Source organism: Musca domestica, unplaced genomic scaffold (assembly GCF_030504385.1).
Source record: "Musca domestica strain aabys unplaced genomic scaffold, Musca_domestica.polishedcontigs.V.1.1 9, whole genome shotgun sequence".
NCBI classification, from domain to species: domain Eukaryota; kingdom Metazoa; phylum Arthropoda; class Insecta; order Diptera; family Muscidae; genus Musca; species Musca domestica.
This window is the reverse complement of record NW_026712435.1, coordinates 10895569-10910084: the sequence shown is the minus strand read 5'-3', so window position 1 is coordinate 10910084 and position 14516 is coordinate 10895569. Positions and strand designations below refer to the sequence as shown.

Below are 14516 nucleotides of genomic sequence, written 5' to 3'. Positions count from 1 at the left end.
TTCATTAAACAAAGTACTTTAGTTTATATGTTCTAGTGGGTGTAAACATACATTTGTAAGCACTCAGGCATTCAAACATAACCCTGCAGCGAGCAGCTTTAGTAAAATTGTAGTGTTTTACTGGTGACATTGTCGCTAGTACTAGTGAAAAAGTATACCACAACCAATGTAATTTCCTATGGACATTTAACATAGGCTTGTCATAGGAGAAGTACCAGTAGACCTTGACTATATTGACTAAGTAGTTCTTTTGGGACTATATGGTGACATTTGAACCAAATAGTCACTAGAAAAAGATTATATCTTTTGAGATTATGTGATGACGTGTATACCAAATAATCACTACATTATATTGGGTTTCCTGAGCTATATGTAGACATTTGAACCAAATAATCACTAGAAAAAGATTAGATCTTTTAAGTTTATATGGTGACGTTTGAACCAAATAATCACTGCATTTTATTGGGTATCCTGAGCTATATGTAGACATTTGAACCAAATAAACACTAGAAGACCATTAGTCCTTTCGAGATCATATGGAGGCATTCGAACCAAATAGTCATTTGAGATTTTTAGGAAAATGCTTGTAATAGAATAAGTATTTAACAACGTTACATTTTTAACGCAGTTATTAAGTAACAAAAACAAAAGTAAAGCACAGTTCAATCTACACACAATATATTTAATTAATCTAAAACAGTCTGCGAATTTTAGGCAAGGTAATAAATTAAGAAATGGATTACATATATAGCTCACTTTTTTCAAGGCTGGCCAAACCTTGTCTTATTTTTAATAAAACTGAATAGTGTTAGAACTAGGATTTTAAAATTATATAGTATAACATAAAAACATTCAGTTAAATTTGTGGTTCTTCATCATTTTCATCTTGTTCCTTTTCTTCGGTGCGCCTGCTTCGTTTGTTGATCTTAAAATACTTTTTCTTTTGGCGTTGGAACGCTGCTCGTAAAGTCTTGTCAGGTAATTTATTAAATGTTGATATAACTTCTGTTTTATAAACTATATTTTAGCATTACTTATTTGAAACAAAAACAAACACGTTTTACCTATTATGGCGGCAAGTACATTACCAAAATCTCGTAGACCTTTTTTCCCGAAAGTTCCGTCAACATTAAAATCCATAATAATATTTCTTCCAAATACTTTATGCAAATTACGTTCAGCGTTACCTGCAATGAGATTTTTCATTTGTCGAGTCTGCAATTGTAAAAATTGTTTTAGTTATGAATTTGTTATTCCCAAAACGCAGATACGTACATATAGATCTGCTTGTGTTGCGAGAATTCGATCAAATTCTCGAAGTTTTTCTTCCGATTCAATTGGAAAAATTGTCATAATATTGTCCACAAATGCGTTCTGAGAAATAACACGATCCAGTAAAACTTTATGCTCCGCCAAAATATCAATAATCGTGTCTAGTTTTCTGGCATTTTCTTGGCAGGAAGAACATTTTGCATTAGCTATCAAAAATATGAACTCAATTTTGTTATACTGTTAAAAATTTAGTGATAATCTTTGGAGATTACCTTGTGGAGCAAAATATTTCATTTTTCCTTTGGAAGGGTTGGCATTTTCGTTCGACATGTTTATGTGCGGGAGTTGTGTACTTAGGAGGTAAAAATTTGTGCTTGATATTTCTCTGGAAAGCAGGAATGTAAAATGGGCACGATTACAAAATCAGAATCAATTGGCAAGCATACAAATTTGAACTGAATGTCTTTAATACAAAATGTCTCTTTTTCCCCTAGAGTCAGATTCGTTTTGAAAATACCAATCTCACAAGAATTCACCGGTTCTTCGTAGAAACTTTCTAATGCCAAAATTCGACTGCCTTCAATATATATTTCGCCCTTTTTCTTTATATTATCAATTTTTATTGGAATGCATGAATTCACCGCGCAAATATTATCTGGTTCTTTGCAGGATATGTAGCAATCATTTACAAAAGCTCCAACGATAACACCTTTTTCATATTTTAACCCATCCTGAATAGTGTTGACAATCATGCAATTTTTTTCCTTTTGAATAATTTGTTGAAAGATATGTGATGGTTTTCGAACATGTTTTTTCAGTGTTTGCAGTTTATTTTCAAATGCATATGCAGAAAACGAAATAAGGGGACCATACTTTTCTGCGCAAGAAGCCAAATGAAGCAGATTATGAACGTTAAAAGAAATGCTGTTCGAACCAAATACAGTTGAGAAGTTCTCGACAAATAATTGAAGCAAATTATTAGCTTGAACAATATTTTGATCCATATGTCGTGCATTGTTAAGAAGTCGATAAGCACAATGTAAAGTTAAAAATTCATAATAAATATCTTCGTGTACATTATTATAAAGAGCAATAATTCCTGTATAAGCAAGGAACTGGTGAAATTCAGTCGCTTTCCAATGACAAAGATCATCTAAAGGCCTGGGTTTTCTTGGGAATTCCCTTGGAATGTATTTTTTAAATTTCACCAATTCAGAAGATATTTTTGAAATATTTTGTTTTGAGGTTTTCTTTTCAGTTTTATTATGCATTATTCTGGTTAGCATTTTTTTGGTGACTCCGAGGTCAATGAGATGCATGCTATCTAAAGGAGTCTGATTTATCATACCAAATCCAATTTCTTCGAGAGGAGTTTTTTCTTCTTTGAACATTTGGGAATGGTGGCATGGATACTTTCGCACAGCAAAGTCCTCATCGGAGATTAGGGAACCACTCTCGCTACTATAAGTCAAGACATTGTTTACCTTCTTCGCAATTTGAGTACACTTGGTGCAGCCATGTGTTGATGTATGTCCAGGAACTCCACAAACGAAAGCTTTTGCTGGTGCGTCACATATTAAGCAACGAAACTTCAATTTTAAATGTTTTTGTTGTATGATAAACTGACCTTTTAGTAGAATCACTTCATCAATGAAGTCTTTCAAATACACATTCACACTACCCGGCTTGGTGTTTCCCAAGTATAATCCAACAACAAACGGTTTTGTTTTCTCCTGAATATTAACGATTCTGCAAAGGATTGGCCACAATTGCACACGAGAGCTTTTGAACAGTGGAATTCCATCGATATTTATATCTAGTTCGACTTCCTCATACTTTTCCAAAATGTGACCAACTTTTCGTAGTTGTGTTTCTATGCCAATATGACAATAAATTCCAGGGGCAACATTTCTCGTTAACATATTTTTTGCTCTGCCCACCAAAGTCTCTCTAGTGAGCGGAACATCTAGACCTTCTTCCTTTAATATTGATAAAAGACTTTCCAAACATTTCTTTGAAGGATTCGTTTCCATGCACCACTTTTTAAGTTTGTCCCGCAACATTAATTTCGGAACTGCAAAATCTTCCATTCCATTTTCCACGAAATCATTTATAAAATCTCCACCGTTTGACACAAATTCACTTTCACTATTTTCTTGTTCACATTGCAAACTTCTGTTTTTATACAATATTTTTTGTTTTTTAATTAATCTTTTATAATTTCTTTTACTCATTTTGTTTATATATTTAATAAATAATCACCTTTTTAACAATAAAACACACAAAACAAATTAATTGCCGATAAAAACGCGTTGTTTCGATGCGATCTACAAAAAAATTACATAAAAATGTGTATATATTCAATATGTTTAAATGACAATAAAAGAAAAGCCAACTGTCGACATTGTCAGTAGAAATACACTACAATCAGTGTCCCAAACCAAACTCTACTCGTAAATTGTTGAAATTTGAACTAGTACAATTGTCTGTAGAAATAAAGTGGTAATATAAGATACATGGTTCTTTGCTCGCAGCAGGGAAATTTTTATATAAAATTATGTTAATGTCGTTTTTGTGTTTTGTCGTCGAAGTTTGTAGGAATTTCTAGGTGACAAAAGAACACTAAATTGTATTATTAAGGAGAGACCGCCATCAAATTTATACAGAGGTAGCCCTAAGTAACAATTACCCGCTACAGACATACTAATTTGTCCTTTCATCTAATTTAAATAATATTTATAATGGTTGGATAATATTTAGAGGTCCAAACCCACCAATAATGTTTTGGAAGAAGTACGCATCTTTCCATCTTTTGCGAACTTCTGAATAGCATAGGCCCCTTGTTGAAATTTTACATTTTTAAATAAAGGATAAATAAAATGTGAACTGGCATAATACTACGTCACGGATTTTTAAGATTATATAAAATTTCACTTGCAATTCTTCAAAACTGGATCTTTATAAGCATATGATGTGAAACAATTCCAGTGAACACTGTCGCTAAAATCTTCAAAATACCGAATATAGGGAGGTACAGTTCTATGGGGACTACACCAAAACTTAGACCTCTATTGACAGTTCTATGGATAAAAGGATATTTCTTTGATAATGGGAACACATGTTGCCAATTTACAGCAAATTTGGGATGAATTCTGAAGATCTGTCGGTACAGTTATGTGGGGGCAATACAAAAACGTGGACCATATATCCCATTTTTAATACCAAAAATCCTGCAGTCCACACACATATCCTGCTGATATTTTATAGATTTACTTTATTTCTTTCGGAAGCTAGGGTGATTTCCACAGACGGATGGACATGGCTAAATCGACACAGAATAAGAATAAATACTTTGTGGGGTCTAAAATGTACCTATCAGGAAATACTAAGAATTTTACGACTGGCCCCTAATGTCAATTCTGTATTGACATTTTTGTGGTAACGTGAATTTCGTCACAGATTTCCTGACCGTCCCATGCCTCTTGGAGAAACACTGCGGCGTTTATCCGATCGCCTCGAAGAGAAGGGCACAACAAAATATACTGCCAGGCAGACCCGGGAGTATCCGTTCTGCAGAAAATATTGCTGTCCAAATTTTGGACTTTGTACGAAAACATCTTCAAATCTCGCACCAAAGTTCGTTGTAATGACCGTCAACTGATACCCATTTCGTGACACGGCGTCTGGTCGATGTCGACGGCGTTTCTATGAAATCCTCGACAACAGCAGCAATTTTTGCATCAGCTGTTAGCTGCTGACCACCAATCTCGTCCAACATACGCTGAAGCCATCCTTAATCACCACCAAGAAGAGGATAGCTTTTCATCAAAAATAATCATGAGTGACTTGGCGAGTACGTAAATAAGCAAAATTTACCAATAGACCAAATAACAATAACATAACAAGAAAAGTCAAAGTTTTTAAATATTTTAAATTACAGCCAAAAAAAACATTGGATGTTTACTTTTGCGCCACCTTGTAAATTTAGAGGGAATGCACACGGAATGACGAACTTTATATATCATCCATATTATGGTAGAGTGTATAAAAATGGATCCAGTAAAGAAAGGACAACAGTCGGTCGGTCCAAATTTTTGATACACCACTAAGCATATTAAGTAGAGCAACAAAAAATAAACATTTACATTGTGAATTTATTTGAAATTGATCGTTAATGACGGTATATCAGGCTTTAAATCCGATTTAGTTTGAGTGCGGATTGGGGTAACATATGGAAGTTATATATTCAAAAAAAAATGTTTTTCTTTGATTTGACGAAAAATTTTATGCTGCGAACCATATATGTATATCTAGGCAAATATCTGAAACGGTTTGATTCCAAAATTCAATTCATTTGAACAAACGTAGGGTGGTTGGTGTATCATTTCGATTGTCTAATATACTCTATCGTATTTCATAGCTGTACATAGTGCATTTTGAGGCTTTGGAGGATCTATATACTATATCGGATAAAACATATGTACGAAACGTTACGCTCATCTGAACAGATTTTTTTATCAAACTAGTCATTATTGTTTTTGGGCTAGACTTGGTAGTATGGACGGACGGGCATGTATGAATCGACTTAAAAAGTGATTAGATGTAGGTTATCAAAAGGAACTGAGGATTTCCCTTTCTTTTCCTATTCCTTTTACAAAGAAATGTCCAAAACATAATACCCTGCATCACATTGTGGTGGTTGGGTATGAGAATGAATTAACATAAAATTAGGCGAACGGACAAAGCAAACCAACACTTCTTAATGTGTGTGTATTTGTGTTTCAACGTCAACACGTTTCAGACCCCTGAAATAAAACTATGCAAAAACGAATCCTCTTACATTTATAACATTTCTTTACAAAGAGGCAAACACTTTGCATAATTTATTTATTCTGCTTCGTTTCTGTGTTTAAAGCCAAGAAAAAAACGCATCTTCTGCATGACCTTTCGATTTTGGGTCTTAAGGGAAACCTCTGTGATTCACAAGATCTATAAGGAAAGCCTGCACCAAACTTTTCAACTTATTTCCATCGCAATGGTGTTTCTTGTATCAAGTACTCTTTTTTGTTTTTCGTTTCAAGGGTTTGACTAATATTTTTTCGGGTCATAGCATTAAAAAATAAACACAAACAATATTAAAGTGTCATCAACATCGACCATCATCACGCTGTGATTCTTTGCCCAATAATCAGCAAAAATGTCAACTAACAATTGTTGTAGAGCCTTTCAGTGTTTGTGTGTGCGCGTCTGTGTGACGCAATGTTTTTGGGCACAGTGGTATAATTGTATTAAAAAAGATGGACAATATATTGTTCAATAACAATCATTTCTCCGTTAGTTTTAGCCCTTGTGTGGTGGCTGAAGCGAAAAGGTCCTCAAGAACTAAACTAGTAAAACCAACGTTAGTTAGATCTGACGAAACTTTTATTTACGAAACCAAAATAGTTTATTTTATATTACTCTGATGTGAGTTTGGTCTGCACGACTTTTTGTATTGAAAATGAGGTATATAGGTCCAAGTTTTGGTATAGTATACATCCCCATATTCGGTATTTTGATGATTTTAGCAAAATTATTCAAGGAATTGTTTCAAATTTCGTAATGTAAGTTCGTAATGGGTACTACAGCCTGTGTCAAAAAATTGCCTATATAAATGTACGTCTTTGTAAAGCCTCCGTATAAAGGTACCTTCCTATATTAGGAATATTTATGATTTTTAATAGTATTTTCTAACGTAATGCCTTTTTATATCTTACACCACATTGTGGTAAGGGTATTATGTCTTTGTGCATTTGTTTGTAACATGGAGAAGGAAGCGAGATAGACCCAAAGTTACTTTTGAGGATCTCCATAGAATCAATTTCTGAGGATCTCCATAGAATCACTTTCTGAGCATGTCAGTCCGCCTGTCCATGTATTCTTGTGAAGAAAATGCAGGTCACATTTATTATCCGATTGAGATGAAAATTTCCAAACAACATTTGTTTGGCCCAAGGACGAACCCTATTGGAATTGGAGATAATCGGTAAAAATTTAGATATAGCTCCCAAATATAACTTCGTCCGATTTACCTTTTATTGTGCGTCAAATGTCTAATATTTGCCCATGAGATGGAATTTGGCACATACGACCGAATTGAGTCTAGAAGGTAGTATGCCAAATTTGGTGAAGATCGATTCAGATATAGCTATAGCTCCCATATACATTGTTCATCCGATTTGTTGTATTTGTTACTCACAGCCGTAATATGCACTCCGTAACAACGATATTCAGGGAAATATATCAAATACAGCTCAGAAATATTTTTGCCAAATTTTATCGAGATCGGTTCAGATTTGGATATAGCTTTCATATATATCTTTATCTGATTTCAAATTATTTTTGCACCAAATGGGCAATACAAGTCCGAAATTAAAAGATACAAATGCTTCGGCATATTTAGTCCTTTGAACTTTAAATCATAGAGTGTATGATTGAATTCTCCCATAAAAACTTTTAATTGTTATGTGGAGCTCTACTAAATTAGCAAAGTGGCGTAGGGTACCATAAAGTCGGCCCCGCCCGACTTTAGGACTTTCTTTACTGGTTTTAATTTCCAAATTTTCAAATAGGGAGGGTATTCGAAGGTCGGCCCGGTCGAACTTATTTCTTTTTTAGTTGTTTTTCTTCTTGGTTTTTGTAATGTTGATCTGATAAAAAAAATAGGAATGCATAAAACTCACTTTAATTTTTATAATAATTTTAATTTTATGCCCGTCCGTTCATTTATCGAAATCAAGATAGAATTTACAATTTTTAAGATAAATAAATGAAATATGGCAGAGATACAGGGTTGCCCATATTCGACGGACCCATCTGACAACGCCATAACTTTTGACAGATATGTCACATCGCTTAATGACATACCGCGTTTGAAGCGTCAGTCCAAGCAGATTTTTACCATGAACCAATACACGCCACGCGAAAATCCTCGTCGATTGGAATGGGCCCAAAGGTCCGTCGAATATGGGCAACCCTGTATTTGTAATACTTCAAAAGTATTTGGTATTAAAAAGGGGCTATATCGGCCCCCATTTACATATAGTCCCCATGTAACTGTCTTCCTGATTTTTCAAATTTTGAAGGATTCGGTCTCAATTTCCACTGCATATTTCAGATCATTAAGCTCGTCTCGAAAGAGAAATCAAACACATAAATCATAAAACATATGATCTTCGCCTTAACAAGGCAAAACTCAAAAATTCAGCCGAGCCTGGTGTGGGATTTGAACCGCGGACCTCGGTGTGCAGCCAACTAGAAGTTGCCGTCTCTACGTTCAGAGCCATTAACCCGTCTTCCTAAAGCAGCACTAAAACAAGTGTATGCTTTGGAAGCAATGTAGTATGTAGTATGTACAAAAAAAAACTTTGCTGTGAAAAAGATCTGCCAATAGAACTTGAATCGAACCTGGAGAGTTTCTAGTGTATAATTCGCATATGTTAATTTGCAATAAGTTCGAAATATATACTACTTTCCAGAGAACGGCCCTTGTAAACCATCATCCACACCAAATATGCCTGATGAGCCGCTTAACCAACGGCGAAACGCGTCGCATAGTGGTGAGTGTGTGATAGTGTCTATCTGGCTTTCCTTTTCACTGCAAATTTCAGATCATTAAGCTCGTCTCGAAAGAGAAATCAAACATATGATCTTCGCCTTAGTAAGGCAAAACTCAAATGACGCCCCTATATACCTTCTGAGTTTCGGGATTTCGAAAGTGTCAGTATCAATTTCCAAACAATCAACCCACTTAATATTTCGTGTTCTCAGTTGGCAGCATAACTTCTCGTAAACAATTGTCAATGTATGCCCACTTTTGAGCAGGGTAGAACTTGTAATGCCCTCCAACATGAGCAAAAAAACTTTAGGCATAACAGCGCAGAAGTTAGGTATTAGAGTGAATTCAATTCAAAAATGTGAAATGAAAAAGTGTTAAATCCTAAACTTCATTTCGTTTTTGCAAATATCAAAAAAAGCGGTTAAAAATATCAAATATCGAACTATTTGTAATTCGCATTTGCAGTGGACATTACATTTTCCCATTTGAAGTTATTTTTTGAACAATTTCTATTAGCTTTCGATAGTCAAATCTAGGAAGATATCGGACAATTATACCCTTTTTAATTCACAAATACATACCTCTTCGTAGATATGTCCGATAAAAGGGAACATTATTTTCTCCAAAAAATATAGAAATTTACTAGACAGCGAGTTCAAATATTTCACAGCAAATTTAAATTGTTTCCCCACACGAAATGTCATTCTTTTCTACACCACTGTGTCATTTCCAGAAGAAGAAAAAAAACTGTTCTTATAATTATGCTAACGAATTTAAACAATGTGATTTTTTAGCACATCTTTTTTCGGAATGCCATCATTTTTCGTAATTTGTTTACATTTTCATGAACCGAGCGTGTCGAACGAGTTCAGCAGTAAATAACAACAGAAAAATAGACAGAAAACACAACAACAACAAAATCACAACCATAACGGCGGTCTTATGAAATTTGAAAATGTTGGTGTCTACGTGCAGTGGTCGGAAAGCAAGAATTCCAACAACTCATGGCATTTTTAGTGATTTCGGTGAGAAAATGGGAAATTATGACATGAACTATGTTTACAGCTCGTTGAAAGTGTTAGCGGTGAAGACCTTGTCATTTATTTTTTTGGCAAATGCCTTCTTTTGGACAACGTGAAAAATTGAAAGGTTTTTTTTTGCCATCATTGCTCAATGTGGAGGAAAATTATTAAAGTGGCAATGTAAGCCTTTTAGCTACCATGAAGGTCATATTTGAAGAAAGATAGAGGTATCCTATGAAAAAACATAATTACTTTAATTAAATTAATAAATAAATTTAAAATTAAAAAAACTAAGCAAATTCTACCGGGCTTTGCCGACAATTTTTATAGTCTACACCACTAAAATTTTCGGTAAATTTTTATTAGACGTGCAACCATTTTCCATACGTGCGCCACATAATCCAACAAAAAAGTTTCATAAAATATTTGATTGAGGCCACGAAACCATTTACATATTCTATCATGCTGATTTAAAATAAGGTTTGAAAATTCAGATTCCTGCATATATATTGCTATATCTCAGATATTTTACTATATAAGTTTCAGGTCAGAAGTGTCCCCTAATTTATTTATAATTTTGCAGGGAAATTTTGATAAGCCTATATCCATTTTACCCGCTTAATTTTCCAATTTTTTTCCCAAAATTATAGGCTTTCGCGCAAAATGTTGTAAGGGAGGGGTAATAAATGTTACCTGTAGTTTGATTACAAATTAACATGTAGTACCGACTCACTGTGGGGTGAGATCATCAAAAACGGATTTTAAGTAAGGAAAGCATTCTATCGCTTTTGCTTGGTATTATGGGATATGTCGGTCGGTATGTATGTGTTTGACCACAATTTTAAAGACAATAATTTAGAGTTCTGCGTAGATAAAATTCCCTCATACTAAACATTTTTAAGATTGCTCAAGTATTTGGTATTGGCTCTATATATATACCTATACCTCCTAATTTTCGGCATTTTGACGGTTTCGACAATTTGAAATCATAAGTAACTAGACATTATATGTTCTGAGCTGACAAAACCTCGCCTCCTAAATATTGTGAAGTATATCCAATATTATGTTCTGAACATATATAACGGCACTTCCAAATTTTAAATATTTTGAAAATCTTTCCCAGCAAAATTTTGTGAAGATAAGACCACTATTATGTTTTGGTGCTGTATAAAGATACTTCCCAATTTTAGGTATTTTGAAGGTTTTAGACAGAGTCGTTTAATTATAATTTGGTATAAAAATTGTCAATATATAACCATTCTACAGAGCCCAATGGGGTTAGAGCCTAAAAAACAAAAATAAGTACGAAGTTAATCAGTTCAAAAGAACAACATTTGAGTTATGGCAGAAATAATAATTTATCCCTTGAAAACCCCTTTTAAAGCTGAAGACAAAAAGTCTACATATTTTTATGAAAGAGAAGTAACAATAAAAAAGTAAAGCAGCAGTATTTGAATACCCTCCACAATTCAGGAGTAATTTGGAAATTAGTTAATTTGTGTCAAAAAAAATGAAAATGCTGTTAAAATCATAAAAATATCGATTAAAGGGAGGTACTGTTATTGCAGGCTATACGAAGACCTGGACCTGCATAGTGCCCGTTACGAACTTCAAATACGAAATTTGAAACGGTAAATAATGTCACTAAAATCATCAAAATACCAGATATAAGGTAGTACTGTTATATGGGGCTATACGGATATGTGGGATCACATAGTCACACGCTGCAGTACCTATTAAGAACGTTCATTACGAAATTTGAAACAATTCCGTTGTGATAATGTTTCTTAAATCATCAAAATACCGAATATACCGAAGGTACAGTTATATGGGGGCTATACCTAAACGTGGACCTTGTAGTCCATTTTCAATACCAAAATCCTGCAGACCAAACACGCATCAGAGTAAATTTTATCAACCTACTTCAATTCGTTCGGAGGCTATAGTGATTTCCACAGACGGACGGCCAGACGAACGAACGGACAATTCTAAATCGACATAGAATTTTATGCTATGAAGTGGGCGGAAGAAAACAGCAACATCAGCAGAAATGGTGTGAAAAGAAAAGAAGCGACTTCATCGAAACCCACGTCACAGTGGCCGAAATTAACTCGGGGTAAAGCCATTGAAATTCCAAAAAGTGCAAGAACTTACACCGTAACAGAAAGAAAATAGACCCAAAAGAGCTAAAGAGTTGCTTCGCTTAGCCGAAAGTGGTGAGCTGCCGAATTTGGATTTCTCCAATAAGAAAAAATCCGTTGTCTAGCAGTTTGTAAACAAAGAAAATAATCGTGTTTACTAGCCAAAGAGGTCTGCTGAAAATGTGCACATTCGGTTGGCCACCAGAACTCAAGGGCCGGCCATGGTGATGGTGTGGGCCGCCATAACTGACGGTCGCTCTTCGCTCGTATTAATCGACCGTGGCATCAGAATAAATGCTGAATATTATCGCGAAAATATTCTGGAGGGTGTATTAAAGCATTGGGCATGCAAACATTTTGGCCGTAGACCTTGGACATTCCTAAAGGACTCAGCACCATCGCACTCAGCACGCGCCACCCAAGAATGGTTACAAAATGAAGTTCCTCGCTTTATTTCTAGCGCACAATGGCCACCAAAACCTCTGGATACCAATCCGTTAGTATATTGCGTCTGGATTATTTTGGAAAGCAAGGTTGGCCCTAAAAAATACAAAAGTGTCGATCACCTCAAACAAGCGCTTCGCCGGGAATGGACCAAAGTGACAATTCGAACAAATCTAAATATTTTTTGCTTTCATTCAATAAAATTAAAAAAAAAATTAAATTATAGCGTCCTGCTTTGTTGCAAGTTTTTTATTTCACCCTGTATAAGTTGTTTATATACCCTCAATGCTATAGTGGAGGGTAAAAAATATATAAAATATTGACTGGGAAATATCTGAAACATCAATATATTTTAAAAAAGAATATGTAACTGCAGTTTAAAAAATCATCATTACAATGTTTCCCATTGAGGCAAGTAACTTCAGCACTGATTTTTAAATAGAGTGAATATATATATACCCTACACCACAAGGTGGTCAGGGTATTATGTCTTTGTGCATTTGTTTGTAACAGGCAAAAGGAAACGAGATAGACCCATAGTTCCTTTTGATGATCTGCATAGAATCACATTCTTAGTCGATTTATGCATGTCCTTCCGTCCGTCTGTCCATGTATTTTTGTAAACAAAGTACAGTTCGCATTTATTGCCCGATCCAGGAAATTTTGCACATATCATTTGTTTGGCCCAAGGACGAACCCTATTGAAATTGGAGATAATCGGTCAAAATTTAGATATAGCTCCCATATATATCTTCGTCCGATTTTCCTTTTATTGTGCACCAAACGTGTAATATCAGTCCGAATAGTATGGAGTTTTGAACGTACGATTAGATTGGACCTGAAAATAAGTATGACAAATTTGAAATCGAAATCGGTTCAGATATAGCTATAGCTCCCATATATACTGTTCATCCGATTTGTCATATTTGTTGCCCACAGCCGTAATATGCACTCTGTATCAACGACATTCAGGGAAATATATCAAATACAGCTTAGAAATATCTTTGCCAAATTTTATCGAGATCGGTTCCGATTTGGATATAGCTCCCATATATATTTTTATCCGATTTCAAATTAATTGTGCACCAAATAGGCATAATACAATGCAAGTCCGAATTTAAAAGATACAAATACTTCGGCATATTTAGTCCTTTGAACTTTAAATTATAATTATAATCATAGCATGTATAATTGAATTCTCCCATAAAAACTTTTAATTGTTATACGGAGCTCTACTAAATTAGCAAAGTGGTGTAGGGTAACATAAAGTCGGGCCCGCCCGACTTTAAGACTTTCTTTACTGTTTTTTTAATAGTTTAAATTTTCCACTAATAATATTAAATAGTATAATAAAATTAAATAACCCCAAAATATTCTTTTTTTTTTGACATCTGCGAAAAATGATTCTAATCTGGTCATAATTAGATAAAGCGTCCACTAACCTTGAGTCTTTTCGTAGCTCGTATAAAATGTTATATTGAAAATGCATTGACCACGTCATTGTTAACTTAATATAATAATTTATTTCTATTTATTCATAATTTAAAAATTAAATATCCTATTTCTAATATTAGATTCAACAACATATTTTTCAAATATTTATTCCAATAACTTTTTCCAATAAACCTTGGCCAATTTTCAAGGTAATTTAGTTCAAGTTTCAATGGTTGCAAATTTTCATTTTTAATCGTTTGGTATTCTGTGTCAGTTACTGCCATATTTTCATTATATTTAAAACACATTAAACATAGTAAAAAAAACAATATTTTTTTATTTGTCAATTAGTCTAACGAGAGAATGTAACAGCGGTGTTATTTACTGTTAATTGAAAGTGAAATGAAAGTCATAACAACATGGACCGTGATTTTATATAATTTTCTATGAGTGCAATAATTTTTAAGCTAATTAACTAATTCTGTTTTGCGGTCAATGAATTTTGAAAATTATTGGTACACTGAAACAAACTTAATTTCAATGAAATTCAAATTAAACTCTTGTTTATCTGTAAATGTGAATTAATGTTTTTTTTTTTACTTCTGT

General features: G+C 34.1%; 2 protein-coding genes across 12 annotated transcripts in view; one reads left to right on the top strand and one right to left on the bottom strand.

Moving 5' to 3' along the window:
• The window catches only part of LOC101892637 (calcium uniporter protein, mitochondrial), a 266622-nt gene that overhangs the window by 145477 nt on the left and 106629 nt on the right, over window positions 1-14516 (top strand). The window lies entirely within an intron of this gene.
• LOC131806860 (uncharacterized) lies at window positions 740-3806 on the bottom strand. 4 transcript variants are annotated; one of them, XM_059131659.1, is made up of 5 exons: window positions 3535-3806; window positions 1545-1657; window positions 1276-1478; window positions 1065-1215; window positions 740-1005 (listed from the first exon to the last, which is right to left on the bottom strand). In XM_059131659.1, exons 2-5 carry the CDS (start codon window positions 1600-1602, stop codon window positions 857-859), a joined length of 561 nt encoding a protein of 186 aa, XP_058987642.1. In that variant the 5' UTR covers window positions 1603-1657; window positions 3535-3806; the 3' UTR covers window positions 740-856. The 4 variants fall into 4 exon arrangements, 1 of the variants encoding a protein (XP_058987642.1); XR_009344199.1 differs by having other exon boundaries at window positions 1065-3614; XR_009344198.1 differs by having other exon boundaries at window positions 740-1215; window positions 1276-3614.

Bases quoted from the DNA above. Each gene is read 5' to 3' on its own strand.
- LOC131806860 (XM_059131659.1), bottom strand. From the start codon at position 1,602: ATGTCGAACGAAAATGCCAACCCTTCCAAAGGAAAAATGAAATATTTT. The intron at 1,479-1,544 runs GTAATCTCCAAA...TATTTTTGATAG, and splicing joins GAAATATTTTGCTCCACAAG to CTAATGCAAAATGTTCTTCC. The intron at 1,216-1,275 runs GTACGTATCTGC...TTACAATTGCAG, and splicing joins CAACACAAGCAGATCTATAT to ACTCGACAAATGAAAAATCT.